The sequence below is a fragment of the Aulonocara stuartgranti genome (assembly GCF_965226115.1).
Source record: "Aulonocara stuartgranti genome assembly, chromosome: 16".
NCBI classification, from domain to species: Eukaryota; Metazoa; Chordata; class Actinopteri; order Cichliformes; family Cichlidae; genus Aulonocara; species Aulonocara stuartgranti.
Genome location: NC_138952.1, coordinates 7,652,259 through 7,671,944, shown reverse-complemented (window position 1 = coordinate 7,671,944; position 19,686 = coordinate 7,652,259). Strand labels below are relative to the sequence as shown.

Here is a 19,686-nt window from a genome sequence, read left to right as displayed (position 1 = left end):
GATTTTGGGGACCGAAGACTTGCACTTATAGTACTTCTATACATTTTACAGTTTATAAATAAGTAGACATATTCCACACATGATTTATCCACAAGGATAAAGATTAGGTTATAGTGGATGTATTGGTCAAATACAGGACATTCCCTCAGCATAATCATCAGAATCATCAACTAATAATAAACAACACAAAAAGCTGTAAATATTATATTATATTATATTATATTATATTATATTATATTATAGTGATATCTTTTCCTGTCTAGTTTGCACTTTAGTTTTGGGTGCCTGTTATAGCCAACTTTGTATTTTGTATTTTGAGTGTTTATTTAGCTTCAGCTTCTATTTTTCTCTCTCATATTTAGTTTTCTCACAGTCTCCGTGTTTAGTGTAAATCTTCTTGTATGCATGTTTAGCTTTATGTCTTTTAGGTTTTTCTGGTTTTACTTTGATCAAGACTTTATCTAGTGTGGTTTCTTTCCTGTATCCAGTACTCCAAGCGCCCATTGTCATTGTGTTTGTTATATAATCTTGAGTGTTTGGTGGCATGTTCTTGTAAATTGCTTTTCCTGGTATCTTTTATGTCTCTGACTGTGTCTTTTGACTGTGTCTTTTGACTGTGTAATTATTGCTGGGGATTTTAACATTCATGTGGACAACCCTCAGGACAAAGGGACTAAAGACCTGAGTAACACTCTGGGCAACTTTGGGCTGACTCAGCATGTAACAGAGGCCACACATAATAGAGGACACACTCTTGACCTACTGATCTCCAAAGGCCTGAGCATTTCAAAGGTTACTGTGTCTGATGTGGGCCTGTCTGATCATTACTGTGTTTTCTTTGAAAGTAAAATCTCAGCCCACACAAATATATCAACAACAGTGATCACAAAACGGTGTATAACTGAACACAGTAGTGCAATTTTTAACCAGGTCTTCCCATTAACACCTGACCTGCCCAGAGGGTCAGTCAATGAGCTCGTCAATAGCTTCAATGCTAACATGTTAAATGTAATGGACACTATTGCTCCCATTAAGGTGAAGGTTATCTCTGGAAGGAAAAAGTCTCCATGGAGAAACTCCACACTGGTGAAAAATGAAAAAAGAGATTGTAGGAAAGCTGAGCGCAGATGGAGAAAAACAAACCTCCAGGTTCATTATGACATTTATAAAAAGAAACTTCACAATTATAATTTACAACTGAGGAATGCAAGGAGGTCCTACTTCTCTGACATCATCACTAAAAACAGCCATAATGCTCGGGTCTTATTTTCTACAGTTGACAGGCTAACAAACCCTCCTGTGTCAGTGGCAGCTGAACTTCATTCGACCATGGCCAGCAATGACTTTGCCAAATTCTTCACTGCAAAAATCCCAAAAATTAGACAAGCAATTGGTACATCAACAGCAGATCCAGGATATGTACTGTGTCCACCAAAAAACTGTTTAAACACCATGAAACAGTTTCAACCTATTAACAGCAAAGACCTGGAGGACATCTTAGGTCAACTGAACTCCTCCTCCTGCTGTTTAGATGTCCTGCCAACAAGTTTTTTCAAAAAGGTCTCAAAGACTTTAGAGTCAGACCTGTTACAGATCGTCAACTTTTCTTTATTATCAGGTGTGTTTCCAGAATCACTAAAAACTGCTGTAATCAAACCTATACTGAAAAAGGACAATCTTGACAAGACACAAATGAACAACTACAGGCCGATCTCAAATCTCCCGTTTTTAAGTAAGATCATTGAAAAAGCAGTTTCTCAACAGCTCAGTTACTTCTTAAAACAGAATAATTGCTACAATGCCTTCCAGTCAGGTTTTAGACAGAACCACAGCACTGAAACCGCTCTGACCAAAGTGTTTAATGACATATGTCTGAATACAGACAGTGGAAAAATGTCAGTCCTAGTTTTACTGGATCTCAGTGCAGCATTTGATACAGTTGACCACAACATATTACTCAAACGACTGGAGAACTGGACAGGTCTTTCAGGAACTGTACTAAACTGGTTCAAAACATACGTAGAAAACAGGAAATACTTTGTATCAATAGGTAACTTCACATCTGAGCAGACAAGTATCACATGTGGAGTTCCCCAAGGTTCCATCTTGGGACCCCTTCTGTTTAACATCTACATGCTCCCACTGGCACAGATTATAAACAACAACAAAATAAACTATCACAGCTATGCAGATGACACACAAATATATATCACAATGTCACCAGGAGACCGAGGCCCTGTACAGGCTCTTGGTAAATGCATTGAGGAAATCAATGACTGGTTGTACCACAATTTTCTCCAGCTAAACAAAAACAAAACTGAGGTAATAGTCTTTGGCGCCAAAGAAAAACGATTGCAGGTCACCAGAGAACTTCAATCTATACATCTAAAAACCACAAACCAGGCGAGAAATTTGGGTGTAGTGATGGATGCAGACCTAAACTTAGAAAAACACATTAAGACAATAACAAAGTCAGCTTACTATCACCTCAAGAATATATCAAGGATAAAAGATCTGATGTCTCAACAGGACCTGGAAAAACTAGTCCATGCATTCATCTTTAGTAGGCTTGATTACTGTAACAGCATCTTTACAGGTCTACCTAAAAAATCAGTCAGACAACTACAGCTCATTCAGAACTCTGCTGCTCGAGTCCTCACTAAGACCAAAAAAGTGGACCACATCAGTCCAGCTCTGAGGTCCTTACACTGGCTGCCTGTCCGTCAGAGGATAGACTTTAAAGTTCTGATGCTGGCCTATAAAGCTCTGAATGGTTTAGGACCAAAATACATCAATGACCTCCTGACCCAGTATGAACCATCCAGATCCCTCAGGTCATCTGGATCCGGTCTTTTATCAGTTCCCAGAGTCAGAACCAGACACGGAGAAGCTGCATTCAGCTTTTATGCTCCTTATATCTGGAACAAACTCCCAGAAAGCCTCAGATCAGCTGAAACACTCAGTTTATTTAAATCCAGGTTGAAGACTCACCTGTTCTCAGCTGCATTTGAATAAAGCACCAAATCCACACTTTAAGCTTAAATTTCAAAACTTACATTTAACTACTGATTTTATCTACTGTTCTGATTTTATCTGTTCTGATTTTATATACTGTTGTTTGTTTGTTTGTTAATTAGTTAGTTAGTTTATTTGCTTGTTTTAATCAATTTGAAATCATGCTTTTTATTTGTTCTTGTTTCTAATGTCTCTGTAAAGCACTTTGAATCACCTTGTTGTTGAATTGTGCTATACAAATAAACTTGCCTTGCCTTGCCTTGCCTTGCCTCTGTTTGGACTTTTTGGATCATGTTTGAAACTTGTTTGAAACTTTGATCAGCCCGACTTTCCTTTTGTTTGATATTATACCTGCAATATTCGGCAATTGGGTCCTTTGTCTACAGTCTATGCACAAACTGACAGCTTGTCCTCACAAAGCAATAGCGTTGTCCTATGATGATAGCACATGACAGAAGTTGTTAGTACATGTTTTGAATCTGCTTTTCTGCTTTGTGGTACAGTAGTAATGGTGCTAGAGAGTATCCTAGCCCTCTGTGTGACATTAGTCATTAGTCTGCGAAGTTTAACTAAAATGCTGTAAGCAAAACAATAGTCCGTTTCCCACAATGTATACTATAAATACTACTTGATTTCCCATTTAAAGGTTTCAGATATATAGTTGTGCAAGACAATTCTGCCATTACAAATATAAATGTGTCAGAATGTAATGTGTGAATAATCTTTAATTGATCATTTATAATCGAAGATAACAAAAGCATAAAGCACAGCCCTCTCAGGAATAATACTCAATTGATAATAATAATATATGCATTTGAAAATCAGAAATATTTTTCACTTTTCAGTGCTCCACAATTCAGCATTTTAGAAATGACCAGAGAAAATCCACTCACAGAGCATTTTATTTCGGATTCACTGAGATAATGGTCCAATACTGCAGTGTCTCGGCATGCTAATCAGTTGCAGCATTAGCATAACAATATTAGAGTATGCACACCCAAGGGGTGATAAATGCTGTAGAGCTCCTCCATTCCCTGCAGTAAAAGCTCAGTTATATGGAGCCACCAGCCTTCACTCTTAATTTGGATTTTCCTCTTCTCTTTACCAAAGAGAATTCCCCAAGAAGGAAAAAAGAAGCTTCCCCTTCTTCAAAAAAAACGTCAGCATCATTCAGGAGACGCCCCTCATAGGTGACAGCTCTGTGATGACTCCCTGATAAGACTGTCAGCCAGGGGTGACACATGAGTTGGGAGGATGTTTGGAGAGACTGTTTCAGACAGCAGGGAGGTGTTTGAATGTGCTGTGTGGTAGTGTCTTCTCAGCAGACTGGGGTTACTTGCCACTTGTGAATAATTCGTTTTAGCTGTCTTAGAATATCGCAGTAGTAGAGTCTACTGCTCAATCAAGACTAACAAAAAGCATAAAAAATTAACTGATGCTTTTCTCATACCTGAGTCATCCTGATGCTGTCACAACTTGTGTATCTGATACTGGTACATTAATATGGTTTGCAGAGACATGAGGAAAATATCTTGGAAATTAAAAATTAAAAAGATGTATAAAATGTTCAAAATATCAGTTCTTACATGCTGTGGAAAGCCCACAAATGTATTTTAGAAGATATTGAGTGTGCAAAATCGAACAATCTGTGCAGTTTTTTCCTTTTTTAAATTTCCAGTATGACTGGTGTATTTTAACCTTGTGATTGATTTTTTTTTTGGGAGTTGATCCATCCATTGGTGAGGTCTAACTATTTTGAAAGGCCTGAAAGGGTCAGGCAGGGTGGAGGCTTTTGGAGCACAGTGACCTGATCGCCTTCTCTTTGGCGTCTTCTGTTTTTGCCTCTATGAAAGGCCTCAAGGACGATCTGGCTGCTTGTTAAAAGCAGAGAAACACTATGCTCCTTTATCTGAAAGGTAGATCTAGGAGAGACAGGAAAAACCTAACATTTCAGGAGGAATGTCAGCTTTAACTAAAGTCTAAAGTTGGCTTGATTAAGGCAGCAGTTATTTTGAACAAATTACATTTTCACTCCAATTTGTGCAAAACCATTTTTTTTTCTTCTCCTTTTTGGTAGCTTTGTTAGATGGTAAATAACAAAGTAGCACAGTGCCCTCCAACTGCCACAGGCATTTGCATTGTAATCATTAAAATTCTTTTTAAAAACTCTCAAGCAAGGGTTAAGCAACTATATTGAAAAAAATCTAGACTTCCAATTCTCATTTGCAGTATAGTTCACATGGTGGCTTCTGAACAGCTGTGCTACTAAAAACACCATCAAAACACAATCACTAATCAGACGAGCTTGTAGGTTTTTATAAACGTGCTAACAAAGACCATGCGACAAGAAAGACAGTTCGGTTTTTCTCCATGATGATAGACGTTCATTTGTAGTTCTGAGATGTACTGAGCCATTTTTACTATTGATTTGAAAGTAACAAGTGCGGAAAAGACAAATGAGGCTCATCAAATGCATTTCTGCATAGTTTCAGAGATCAACTTTCCTCAATGCTTTTGCTAATGGACGACTGCGGTAATTAGCACTCTTTGCTCACTACACTTCATTAACATGCACGTCCTAATGAAAAGCAATCGATACTCTGCAAAAATCACCAGCTCAAAAAGTAAATGTACCAGTACAAGTTCTGACAAATGTCCTTTTTTAATGTCAGAAGGCTGCTGACCGTTAAAAAAACCAAAAAAAAATGGGCAGAAATCTATGGAAACCTTTGACGCAGCAGTATAGTACAGCAGAGAGAGAGAGAGTATGATTATGATAAATTCACGAGACAACTGGAGACAGTGGTGCGGGGGCATGCCATTACTCTCCATAGATTCAGGCTGTCACTTTCATGATGAACACATCTACTCCGTCCATCTCAGGAGGAGATAGCACCTCTAAATCTCTGTGTCAGTCCCATCAAGCACACAGAGCTCATTATGAAGCCTGCTTAGTTCACCGACACCAAGATGTTCCTGCAGCCTACAGAATGGAAGAGTGGGGAAAGACACGTAAGGTGATTTGCAACAAGCAATTTCACTGCTTTTGAATGCAGGCACAGCATTAGTTTTCCGGTGCGATAAATGAACAGTGTTCCATTTTCTATTATAACTTCTTGCAAGCACCATAAAAGATTCACACAGTTTCTTCTGCATAACAAAGTCACAGCTGCTCTTCTTTTCTAAAAGAAGAAACCAACAGGAACTGTGGAGAAAAGACTGTTTGATGGGCTCAGGTGCACTCTGCTGCTAACAGTAAGCACTATTTTAATCACAAAATGTTCCCTGTTTATTGTGTTATGCACTTGTTTTTGCCAGTTTGCTGTCAGAGTGGAACTGCAGTCCTCCAGAGATGAAGTGAGATCAGACAAATGGAAATTTGAATTATGGATTTGTTTGTGGAAAAAATTGAAATTTTCCACATCAATGCTGATTTTTAACCAGATAATTGCTTTATAAGCATATTATTATATTAATCTGAACTCATTTAAAGATTCATGAATAGCATTATCATACAGTGTTCCTCAGAGTGTATTATTTACACCATGAAATATGATCTCTGCTTTAATGATAATGTTAAAAGATGTAAAAAACATTATTTAAATTTGATTAGGAGCTCCACCTGCTGCTGCATTAAGTGCTTCCATTGTCATGGTATCACTGACTGAGTTAACAGGAACGAGTTACCTAGTAAATATGAGGTAAAATTTTATGTATTATTGGGGAGCTACCTGGAAATCTCATTACCGTTATCATTATAGCGGCTAGTAACTAAACTCAGGAAGAGAATATATTGTATATAGATGTTGGTAACAGGGGAGGAACTTTCTAGAACTTGATGCCTAAATTTGTAGGAAGTAATTAAACAAGAGTTACTAACCTGGTCACAAGTATACAGTGCTTGTATTTCCATTCCATTCCAGATCTGCCTTCTTATTACAGTAGTAATTGCATAACAAGATGCTATTATTTACATATATTTATGAAGCAAATAGTTATTCAGAGGCTGTGAAAGGAAGGGTTGCCATCATTTTTTGGTATCAGCAGAGCGAAATGTGCGTTGGAGATAAACTGCTGAGCAGAAACAAAAAAATCTAAGCATCCAAAAGAATATAGTACATAATCAGTCAATAAGCAATACTGCATACATGCAGTATTGCACATGCTTGCAGTCACTATACTAAACAGCAGAGTCAAACATACACTGGCACGTTTGTTTGTTGCAGTTATGGACTGAGTGTTGAGGGGGTGTTTGCATCTGAAGGACATGTGGTAGTTGGACATTATTCCTCTCACCTCAAATGATAATGTTTTCCTTATATATCGGGTGTTGCTTGACTCTTCATGTGAGGTGGCAGACCTGCACCTTTAACTGAGCTGACAGGTTGCCAGAACATGCTGAGAGTGTTGATTTTTTTTCCTTTTCACCCCTTTCTATTTTTACTTTCTCTTGCTGGTTAGTTTTAGGCACTAAAATGATTTGGAGAGGGTAGGTAATGATTGCTCTTTGGGTTAAGTGTGCCCGTCCCAATGTGCCATTACACTATGTTTTGTGGTGTGTCAAGCACCACTGTAAGACAAAGGTTAAGCATAGTGGAAAAGATTTGTGGGCCTTACTGATGTTGAAATTTATCCGCGTTCGTTTTAAAATTATAAATTTCCTCTAGCAGGAAATAAATCTGTTGTATTATAATAAAGCTATTATTTTTTATTGTTATTTCAGCTTTGCTTTTTTTAGTTATCTGTTCTTTAATATCATACAATAAGCTTTCACTGCTACAGAGAAGAAGCTGTTGTAAAAATTAAAAAATATATCTCCTCACTCACATATATATTGTTGCTGTAAATACTTGGGAGCACATCAAATGTTAATTAGTCAGCAGCTGGAAAAATCTTCTAAACACAAAGACAATTGTCTACTTCAATTTGAGCGATGGTTGCTAAAATTGTAGTGCCCAGCGGATCATAGAAATGAATTAGCTTTTGTGGTGTCCCAATGCAACCTGTAATGTGCTGATATTAAAATTGGAAAGCGAATAGTAAAACTGCAGGGCACTGATCAGTCGTTGTGACGTTATGTTAGAAATTCAGGACACTGAAGTTTATGGTGACATGTCATGTTTCAGAATGGAGATTGTTAACGTTAATAAAAGTGAATATAAGGCCTGATTTACATGATTCATATCATTCACAATTTAAAGTAATCCTTATTTGTCTTATATAGTGTGGTCCAGAATTTAATTTCAACTAATTTTCACATATAATGTCTTGAATTCTCAAACACGTAGCCTGATGCAGATAACTCTTAAGCTGGAGAGGAAATGGCGTGTCACAAATTTAGAAGATCATCATTTAGCCTGGAGAAATAGTTTGTTGAGTAGTAAGATGTTCTGGCTTTCTGCAAAGCCAGAACATCTTACTACTCATCACTGATTGAAGAAAATAAGAACAACCCCAGGTTTCTCTTCAGCACTGTAGCCAGGCTGACAAAAAGTCAGAGCTCTATTGAGCCAACCATCCCTTTAACGTTAACTAGTGATGACTTCATGAAATTCTTCACAAATAAAATTTGAATCATTAAAGAAAAAATTACCAATAATCATCCTACAGATGTAATATTATCTACAGCTACATGAATATTCATTTAGACTCTTTTTCTCCAATTGATCTTTCTGAGTTAACTTCAATAATTCAAACCTTCAACGTGTCTTTTAGACCCCATTCCTACAAAACTGCTCAAAGAAGTCCTGCCATTAATTAATGCTTCAATCTTAAAGATGATCAACTCATCTCTAATAATCGGCTGTGTACCACAGGCCTTCAAGCTGGCTGCAGTTACTGTTACTTAAAAAGCCATCTCTAGACCCAGCTGTCTTAGCTAATTATAGGCCAATCTCCAACCTTCCTTTCATATCAAAAATCCTTGAAAGAGTAGTTGTCAAACAGCTAACAGATCATCTGCAGAGGAATGGTTTATTTGAAGAGTTTCAGTCAGGTTTCAGAGCTCATCACAGCACAGAAACAGCTTTAGTAAAGGTTACAAATGAGCTTCTTTCTTCACCCAGCTCTATCTATCCATGAAGCCAGATAACACACACTAATTAGTTAAACTGCAGGAATGTCTTAAAGACATAAAGACCTGGATGGCTGCTAACTTTCTGCTTCTTAATTCAGATAAAACTGAGGTTATTGTACTCGGCCCTGAAAATCTTAGAAATATGGTATCTAACCAGATTCTTACTCAGGATGGCATTACCTTGGCCTCCAGTAACACTGTGAGGAACCTTGGTGTGATTTTTGACAAAGACATGTTCTTCAATGCACATATTAAACAAATATGTAAGACTGCTTTCTTCCATTTGCGCAACATCTCTAAAGTTAGAAATATCCTGTCTCTTAGTGACGCTGAAAAACAAGATCATGCAGTTATTACTTTCAGGATGGACTACTGTAATTCATTATTATCAGGATGTCCTAAAAACTCCCTGAAAAGCCTTCAATTAATCCAAAATGCTGCAGCAAGAGTCCTGACAGGGACCAGAAAGAGAGAGCAGATTTCTCCTGTTTTGGCTTCCCTTCATTGGCTTCCTGTTAAATTCAGAATTGAATTCAAAATCCTGCTCCTCACATACAAGGCCTTAAATAATCAGGCCCCATCTTATCTTAATGACCTTGTAGTACCATATCACCCAATTAGAGCATTTCACTCTCGCTCTGCAGGCCTACTTGTTGTTCCTAGAGTATTTAAAAGTAGAATGGGAGGGAGAGCCTTCAGTTTTCAGGCCCCTTTTCAGTGGAACCAGCTTCCAGTTTGGATTAAGGAGACAGACACCTTTGTCCTGTTTTCCTTCTCTCACCCCAACCGGTCGCAGCAGATAGCCCCGCCCCTCCCTAAGCCTGGTTCTGCTGGCGGTTTCTTCCTGTGAAAAGGGAGTTTTTCCTTCCCACTGTCGCCAAAGTGCTTGCTCGTAGGGGGTCATATGATTGTTGGGTTTTTCTCTGTATCTATTATTGTACGATCTACTGTACAATATAAAGCGCCTTGAGGTGACTGCCGTTGTGATTTGGTGCTATATAAATAAAATTGAATTGAATTGACTTGAATCAGTCCCTATCATATCTTAAAGACCTCATACTATCATGTTGTCACAATAGAGTGTTTTACAGTGGTTGTTAGAATTTCTAATCCAAAGCTCCCAGTTTGGATATGAAAGACAGACACCCTCTCTATTTTTAAGACTTTGTATAAAACTTTCATTTTAGATAAAGCTTATTGTTAAGGTTGGAACAGAGACCCCTGAACCCTCTGTTAGTTAAACTTCAATAGGCCAAAGATCCTGGGACCTTTCCATGACACTCTGAGCGTTTTCTTCTTCAATCGCCTCTTTTTTATGTGTTTACACATCACTTTTGCACTGCGTCATTAGTAGTTTTCATGGCTGAATATGTTATATTCTCACAAATCAAACCTGCTAATTTATTGACTATATGCCTTAAAGTTATACCATCATGCCAGCTCTGTGTTGACTTACTGAACAAAACGATATCTCCACAGTTTGCAGTTCATGGTTCATGAACTGCAAACCTCCAGTATAAGCAGCCTCAAGCCAAACACCAGTGAATGTATACAACGGGAATATTAAGAGCTTCTCACCTGCTTGACATCATACCCCAAAAGGACAAAATTCAGATCTGGAGAAACTGCGAACTTTGACGCTTTAAAAGTCGCCTGTGGGAAGAACAAGAATATGAGAAGAGTGTGAGTTTTTAGTTGCTGCTGTTGTTTTCACAATGAGCCTTTTCACGGGTTGCTGAACACCTACACTTTTCAAACTAGTCGTGTCTTGATGCATCAACATACACACTCTGATAGATCAGTGCATGGAGTGGCTTGAGTGGCCTGAGCTGGGTCACAACGGCTGCTCTTTCCAAGATGTTGCAACCCACAAAAAAGTCTTGCATCACAATACTGACAAAATATGTCATTGAGATTTTTAATTTTTATTTCTTACTTACAAATGTTGTATTTTTCAACAGAAGGTCTGTCTCGTTGGTGCGTGTGTTGACTTTGAAAACGTCTCCATCCCAGCTTCGAAAGATTATTTCATCCTCTGTAGGACAGATAGAGGCATTAAATTGATATGCAATGTTTGTATGTAAACAGATATGAGTTTTTCAACCTGTTTTTCAATGGTCACGTACTGAACATAAACCGGGAAACCTACACATAGATTACATGAATAAAAACAAAAGTCACAAGCATGAAAAGGCAATCAAGTTCTTCTCCTATCAGTAACAATGATATTTATTAAAAAAAACATAAAACCATCACCTATTATTGCTATAACAATAACAATAATAATAATAATAATAATAATAATAATAATAATATAATAAAAATCAAGATTCAAAATATTTTCTTCTTTCACAATTCCCAATGAACACAATCTCTTAATGAACAAAATATTATTTATTGGAGGTGGGTTTTTTCCCCTCTGGACAGAAGAGGTCTGTTTAAAACACATGAAGTTTCGACTGCAGCTGACTGTGTTTATTTTTAATGTTGCCGAGGCAACCTCAGCCACATGAATTTGTGATGTGGTCCTGAAAGTTTGCATTATTTATATAATCTAAGATTGCATACTTCAGAAACGCTCTCATCTGCACCTCCGTGTCAGATGGGTATTGGAACCGGCTATTTGTTTGTGGATTAGGCTCGCTGTGGTTTCTATTACTTCTGTTATCTCCTTATTTCTTTGTGCTGTTTTCTTCCTTTGCCTTCTGTGTTCTCCCGTCTTTATTCTCATGTCTTGTGTTAGTCTTTCTGTCTTCTTGTTATAGTTTAGAAATTTTAGATTTCTGATGAGCTATGTTTTGGTTTTACTTTGTGTTTCTTGTTTCCTTTCTTAGTAAGTGTCTCTGTCTTTATCGTATTTGCTTGTATTTGACTGTTTCCACCTGTGCTTTGTTCTGCTACTAGCCAGTTATGTATGCATTGCTCCCTTTGCCTGTACTCGATTGTCTGTTGCTGTTCCTCATCTTTGTCCTGTTTTTTCTAGATGCAGGAACTTTTAATGGGAATTGTTACCATTCCAAGGTTGCTTATGTTGACCATATCTTTGCAAATAAAGTAAAAACTGGAGATGTCTTCTTGTTTTCTCCCATGGAGTTTTCAGTCTTGCCAGATGCACTGCTCATATTATGTGTGGATTTTAAAACACATATTTGAATTTTTCTGAAGCTGTAGTCTCATTTGTTGAAAGTTGTTTTATAAAGTCCAGAGGCAGAAAAGGTTAAAATTCATTTTTCAAGGTGCTCAAGGTAAAATTAGTTTCTTCAAAGTAAAACTGGTCAGCAGATGATCATTTTGTTCCTGATGAATTGCAACAGTTGAACTTCTCACCTTTTGACTCCAGAAAATATTACGGGACTACATTTTCGTGCAGCAAAATACAGTTCCAACCCCCACACATCCACTCACCCAAGTTGGAAAAAATGTTTTTTCAAAGTTGCAAACTAAGTTAACAGCAAAAATTAGAGCAAGCAGCTAAAACACTGGGAATGAGAAGTGCTAGATTCTACAATAGAATACACATTTGTCCCACAACCTAAGTGATTATTTAGGTAAGTAAAACTATGTATACTGGTTTGAGAAAGGGTAGCGTACTGTCATCTGAGGTCTGTACTATGAAGTGAGTGACAAATGTATCTTTGTGTTATCAGGATTCATCTACTTAACACTGCCAGTCAGGGTTACTGGTCACTTGAAGCTAGATATCATCTCACTAAGTTAACCCTGGATTTCCCCTGTGTGTTCTTGTGAAAGGGGTGACACTGGCAGCATCTGATCAATCACAATTCTGAATAAGTGTCCTGGTGGCAAATAAGCTCATGTTATAAAGAGAGATAAATTATATTATGAGAAAAATATAAATAGGCTGAAAGCAACACATCTGCTGCAGACAAAGCAATAGTATGAGTGAGTGGTAGGGAGGAAAAGCACTGTTGAGTAATTTAGTATTAAAAGCGGTGTATGAATGCATAAGCACTTTATGCGCTTCAGTGAGATTGAAAAAGGTCTTTTGATATTTGAAGCCAGGAAGGAAAGCCAGCAAAAATCTGTAACTGTGTAAGCTAACTAACTTATCAATATCACAGCTCTGACATTAATCCACAGGAGAATGAGATGAATTGAGGATTGGATTTATTTTATTAAAACACTCTTTAACAGACAGTTTTAGTTTTCTTTCCTTCTGTTGAAAACTCGGTGGTGTTTGACAGTCAGAACAAAAATAAAAGTAAAAGCAGAATCTAAATGCAGGATAACCTGCATGTAAATTTGGTTTAAGATCCAGAAGTACAAATAGGAACTCTGTTTTAGGATCATAATGTGTACAGAATAATCAAACTTTTGTGGAATTATTAGCTGCCAGTTAAAAAAACAAACAATGAAAGGAATATAATTGTGTCTAAGAATTTATATTTAGTACTGGTGCTCCTCAGCAAAAGACAAAGACATGCTACTGAAAATGTTTAGATCCACGTGCTGACAGAGTATAATGGATCATCTGGGAATAGTGACGCTATTTTCTTGAGAACTGATTGATCAGTGATTGGTGGTGATTTTATACTTGTTGACAGCGTACTCTGGAGCAGGACTACTCAAGAACAGAAAATAAATGCAATCATCAACAAAAAAAGAAGATCAAAATGCAAGTGACCAACAATAAATCTGTATTGCTACATGAGAGGAAACACTTGTGTCATTTTAGGAATCCTTTACAACAATCTGAAAGGAAAGTAAAATGTTGATTGCAAAGCATCTACTGTTAATGTTATTTGTAATGGCTTTTGGCATGAAAATAACACCTCAGTCCAAGGATAAGCACTTCAATATTTTCTGTAATATACTCACATATCTATATTATTGCTAATATATATTGTAATATATCTATATCACTAAAGCACTTCTGGATGGATGCAAACTGCATTTCGTTGCCCTGTACCTGTGCATGTGCAATGACAATAAAGTTGAATTCTATTCTATTCTATTCTATTCAACCACCGACCATGTGTAAAGACCAAAAGTTTAGAATTCCTGGTAGACATTAAACAGATAAGTCCAGTCAAGGCAGTTTTATTTATACAGAACATTTAAAACAACAGTAGGTGACCCACTGTGCTTTCCAGGCAAATGTTTCTGGTCTCCAAAAACCCAAATTAAAAAAAACACGCAAAAGTCACATAAGCAAACATCAAGAAAAAACTTTCCTGGAACGGCCTGTCTAAAAAAAACTCAGTTTTCAACAGTAGAAACAATAACAGGAGTTCCTGCAATAACTCTCATCTAATCCCAAACCAGCATTACAGTCCACGGAGGCTGGAATTCCATTAATGCATTTGACAGGTCTGAATCATTCCAGGGCCCCTGTCTCATGTAAATGTCAACGAATAAGCTCGGAGGCATCAATCTCAGTCAAGAAAGCCGTTGACTTTCAAACACTCAAAACACTTTAGAGTATAATGACAGGAAAATAAATATGAAATACAGACGGATTGCTTGTTTTCAACAGGCAAGCAAATCCTCAAAAGGGCTCTTGTCATTTAGAAACTCCTACCCACAGTAAAACAAACCACAATCCATTTTTTTCCTTCATATTTTATATGCAGCACGTGTAGCAAATCACTGGTTATAAAAAAAAACATTTTAAAGCAGAGGTAATTGGAAAAATAGGGCTAGTGTCCTCCTGAGTTGAGGACAATTCCTTGAGAAATTGCTTCGAGGATAACGGCAACATGTAATCTCAGATGTGATTAAAGTGTCTCAACTATTCAATGACTTGCCACTTTTAGGCAGAGGACAAGAATTAAGGAAGTACCCACTGCTGACACTGTTTCAAAACTGACAAAAAGTCATTTATAGCTCCCAAAGTAAATATAACAGGGTGAAGAAAATATTAATGTTTCACATTGCAGTACTTTCACCAAACACTGATGTCCTTGTCGATCACAACTGATCAATTGAGGAGCGAGATTTATTTTGAAGGTTAAATGAATGCACGTCAGGGCTGCAACCAATGATTATTTTTTTTTTTTTTTTTTTTTTTTTTTTTTTTGGAAGTGATGATTATTTTCAGTGTCACTTCATTTAACCTTTCTCAAATTAGCCAACTAATCATAGGATCTATAACTTTACATAAACTGCATTTTTGTTGTTGTCAAAAAATCAAAGATATTTACAAGCAGCAAATCCTCGTGCTTGAGAAGCATGAAACCAGAAAATGGGACTTCAGAGATTAATTAAAATAGTTGCCAATTAAACAAATAATCAATTTCTCAAATGCTTCTTTCTGCTTCATTGCTCTTCGGTTAAACTGGAGGCACAGAGTTTGAGAGATGTCAGTATTTGCCACACAGGGACTAGTGCATCTAATGACACAAGATTCTGGGATTTCAGAGCTTTGCTCATACTCCAAATAAAAGTCTGAACTTTTTTTGGCATTTCTTTTAAAATGTGTCAACATCTGGGAAGAACTCAGTTTGTGCTCTGTCACTGTTATTTATTAGACTGAGATGTTGTCAGTTGTTTGCAAGTAATAGCAAGGTAGGGGACGTGTGCTTCAGAGTGCTTAAAGTGCCAATTTTGAAGATTTCTTGTTTAAATAATGTCACTATCTGTCAGCAAATGAGATAACACAATGGTGAACCTATCATACACTGACACAGCACAGTACAGTATTTATCTATTTCCAGTATTGTGATCTGGATGTTAGTGGCTGTTAGTCCTTATAATCCTCTCTCATTATTGTTGTAAAGTTTTCTCTTCCCATGGTTTCCTGTTTTATGAGCCATTTGTGTTTCCCCAGTCTGCATTTTATTGTGTGTGGCTTGATTCTTGGTCCCTTGCTTCTTGATTCATTTTACTTCTTGCTTAATTTTCAAAGATTAGTCCCTGTTTGGTCTTTCTGTTTTCTTTTACCTCCTTCCATATTTCACCCTTTATTGTTGTTTAGATTTCACCTTTTTTCAGGATTGTTGCTGTGTGTATTTAGTCTCAAGATATTTGGTTTTTGTACCATCTTTTGAATTTATTTTATACTTTTGGACCGTGGACTCCATCTGATTTGTTTCTTGTTCATTATGAGGTTGAAAACAAAAGTTTTTTAATTTTAGTAACTGTCGCTCCATTTCATGTGGTGTCTGAAAACAGGTTTTCACTTGATCATTAACTCAAACCATGACACTGGCAACTGGTAAATATTTTCCTCTTTTAAAAGACAAAAATTTGGAGGTTGGAGGTTGGAGGTTTGGGGTTGGCGTTGAAACAAATCGCACCAGAGGCCCATACTTGTGTCATACACATCACAGCAGTTGCATAAATTTTACTACATCATAAGTTAAAAAAATGTGTTGCTTTACTAAGTATAGGCATTGACTTTCTTAAGTTTAAACATTATAAATATCTGGTTGAAATTTTAAAAAATGTCATGATTTGGGTTGAAATGCAACCTTTGCCACATATTTTAAAGCTTTTCTTGGTTGCCATGGTGATATCTCCCTGCTTTCTCTGCATAAAACAGTGCTTTTGACGAATACACTTCCTTTTGAGATGCACTGAAAACATCTGTCTTCATGAAGAAAAAAAAAGATTTCTGTTTTGGTGACTTTTCCACATTCGGTTATAAGGTTGCACTGGAAAAAACACAACAGTGTCATCGTTAGCATTATTCCACAACAGGTCATTTTGAAATATCACAGGGAGTAATGGGAAAAAAGAAGGAGCAGCCACTGCAAGTGGTTAAATGAAGAGCAGCAGGTGACAGGCTGTACACCTCTTAATTTCCCAGACGGTTACCAGCTTTGATTTTGATCTTTCTACACTGCACAGAGTGCCAGTCTGTGAACAGCAAGGCACAATGAAAGACACGCTGGCTCACAGAATGAGCAAAAAAAAGGCCAATTATTCTGACATCTTCCACAAAATGACATGGCTGTCTCCAGAATTCTGTCACCTGTAGTATTAAACTACATTTACCTTGACTATCTTTAATTCTAGGCACTGCCAGGTTGACAACGACTGGTATTGTCAAATAAATAGGTAAGCTAACATTACACAGCATATCTGTGTAGGCCCTCAGTCAGCATTAAACACCTTTTAAAGTTGATGGCAAAGACGTTAGAAGAATGCAAAATGTTTCCGTCTTTTAGCTTTACTTTGTTTTCTATTAACCCCTGAGTGCAAAAGCAGATAATTCCACAAGAACATGTGGAAGCAACATTTCTGCCTGTGATTGATTATTGTGATCCACCTTATACTCCTCCTCGGTTTTATGGAGTGTTGATTCAGTGCATCACATTCTGAATGTTCTTGAGGTCCTTGTAGCAGCTGCCGATATTCACAATTGGATACACTCGCTGTTACGGTTTACTGCAGATAAGCCTTGAAAAATTTGAATCAGTTGGTGAAAGTAAGTTGGCGGTCAGAAAGTCTCAGCACTGGCGGAGCACTGCAGAGCCATTCGTATTAAACAATAACCCTGTCAGAACCCTGCAGATATAATATGAACATATGGTGCTTTGGAGCAATAAAAGTTTGTCTTGTTGTACCTTTCTGATCGAAGTGGACCTAGTAATGAATGAGTAAAGACTTAAAGAGCCCTTGGCAGAGTGTTTATTATGCATTTCAAGAACGCAGTGAAGCAACTGAGAGAGAGACCAGAGACTTGTTTTTCTCTCTGTCTGGCAGAGTTTCTAAACATGATTTTATTTTTGCCTTTACTAGTGTGTATAAAATCTTTATCCCTGATTTGATGCCAATAAGTCAATAATTGGGTGTTCTTTTTGAGCCTGGACAAAAGGTTGACATGCATTTCATTGTGGAGAAGCTATCATGTCTTGTGGTGATAATGTAAATGCATGAGGTGTTTATGATGAAATCAGCACTTAATTAACAGAATATATACATCCCCCAACCACTTTATTATTTATGCCTAGCTAGCACCATGGCTACACATCCATACTCTGAGTTCTCACATTACACCACATCCTACAGGTGCTCCATTGGATTGAATCCTACAGGTGCTCCATTGGATTGAGATCTGGAGGCTATGGGGTCAATTTGAGATGATTTGACCTTCGTCACATAAAATGTTACCCTGCTGAAAGCAGCCATCAGAAGATGGGTTATATTGTGGTCATAAATGGATGGACATGGTGAGCAACAATACTCTGTGGTGTTTAAACGATCCTTACTTAAATGTGCCACAGAAATATCCCCCATTACACCGCCTCTAGTTTGAATAGAGGTGGTGTAATGGGGGATAAACAGTTTTTGAAATACTCGAGCTCTTTTTAGCACCAACAACCAATTCACGTTCAAAGCCACTTAGCCACCTTTCTTCCCCATTCTGATGTTTGATTTAAACTTTAGCAGTCCTGACCATGTCTGCAAGCCTAAATGTGCTGAGTTGGTGCTGCTCTGATTGGCTGATTAGATCTTTCCATAGACAAGCGGTTAAACAGGTGTGATTGGTAAATGTGTATTGTTCCAAATCACTTAATCTCATGAAAATTAACACATTGCAGACACATATTATATTGTTATAATATAATATCTCTGCCTCAAACAAAACGTATCAGTTCATTTCAGTTTCAGTTGTAAAACTACTTTCAGAAACTAGTTCTACAAAGATCTCATTGAGTTCTGTGTCCTTTTACAAAGAAACCTATATTTTGAAAAAAGCCAATTTTGAAGTGCAAGTTGGCTTCCTCAAAGATTACTCTGGGACTTTTATTCTGCTGAATGTAAGACAGGCAGTATTTGAGAGGACCATATAGATTTGCACAGTCCGACTTTCAGGAGCAGAAAACTAAGCATGACCGAGAGGAGCCAACCGCAGTGGTCCTGTCACACAAAGGATAGCTCAGACAGCTTGAAAGCACCACTACTGACATATGGTGTAAAACCATTCACCAGAGAGCCTCTAAAGAATAAAGTCCTTCCATTATGATGAGTGGTACTTGTGTTGATGTGTTTTTCATGGTGAGTCTGCAGGGAGAGTGCATCTTGGCCTCTTTATAGAAACAAACAAAACTATTAGATTTCTCCCAGTGTCACTTAAGAGTTTCATTTCCAGTAGTTGACTATAAACCAATCAAAATTCACTGATGATAACACTTTGTGTTGAAGAAGTAAAGTTTACTTTTAAATTATTAAAAGGAGAAGGAGAAGGTTTCAAAGGCATGTTTTCAATATCTCTAATTATTATTTCAGTCATTTAAAGCAGACCATATAGTAATTATATTGCAGGCTGTTTGAGCACATGTAAAGTGGGTAATGGAAGAAAACAGGAAAAGAGAAGAACATCCTAAAATTAAATACACATTACATTGCCTTCATTCTGTTCTGAGGAAAACTCTGATTTGGTTTGACACAGTAAGTAAGCAGCTCAGATATGAACTATAGCTTGTCATTTCTTGCCAATAACAAGCTATAGAAACATCCATTATTATTGTAGCCTGATCTATTGAGAAATACAGATAAACAGCCAGTGTTGGGACTAACGCGTTATTAAGTAACGCGTTACAGTAACTACGTTATTATTGTGGTAACGAGCACGGTAACTAGTTATTATGCCGAAACCAGGAACACGTTACTCGTTACTGGGATTT

General features: G+C 37.3%; 1 protein-coding gene across 3 annotated transcripts in view; it reads right to left on the bottom strand.

Annotated features, from left to right (window-relative positions):
- The window catches only part of LOC309691549 (inactive dipeptidyl peptidase 10), a 141,802-nt gene that overhangs the window by 38,983 nt on the left and 83,133 nt on the right, over positions 1 to 19,686 (bottom strand). For all 3 annotated transcript variants that reach the window (XM_082509277.1, XM_082509279.1, XM_082509278.1), the window contains exons 4-5: positions 11,032 to 11,126; positions 10,670 to 10,744 (exon numbers count right to left, since the gene is read on the bottom strand). In XM_082509277.1, coding sequence (XP_082365403.1) covers positions 10,670 to 10,744; positions 11,032 to 11,126 — 170 coding nt within the window. The remainder of the gene's footprint in view (positions 1 to 10,669; positions 10,745 to 11,031; positions 11,127 to 19,686) is intronic.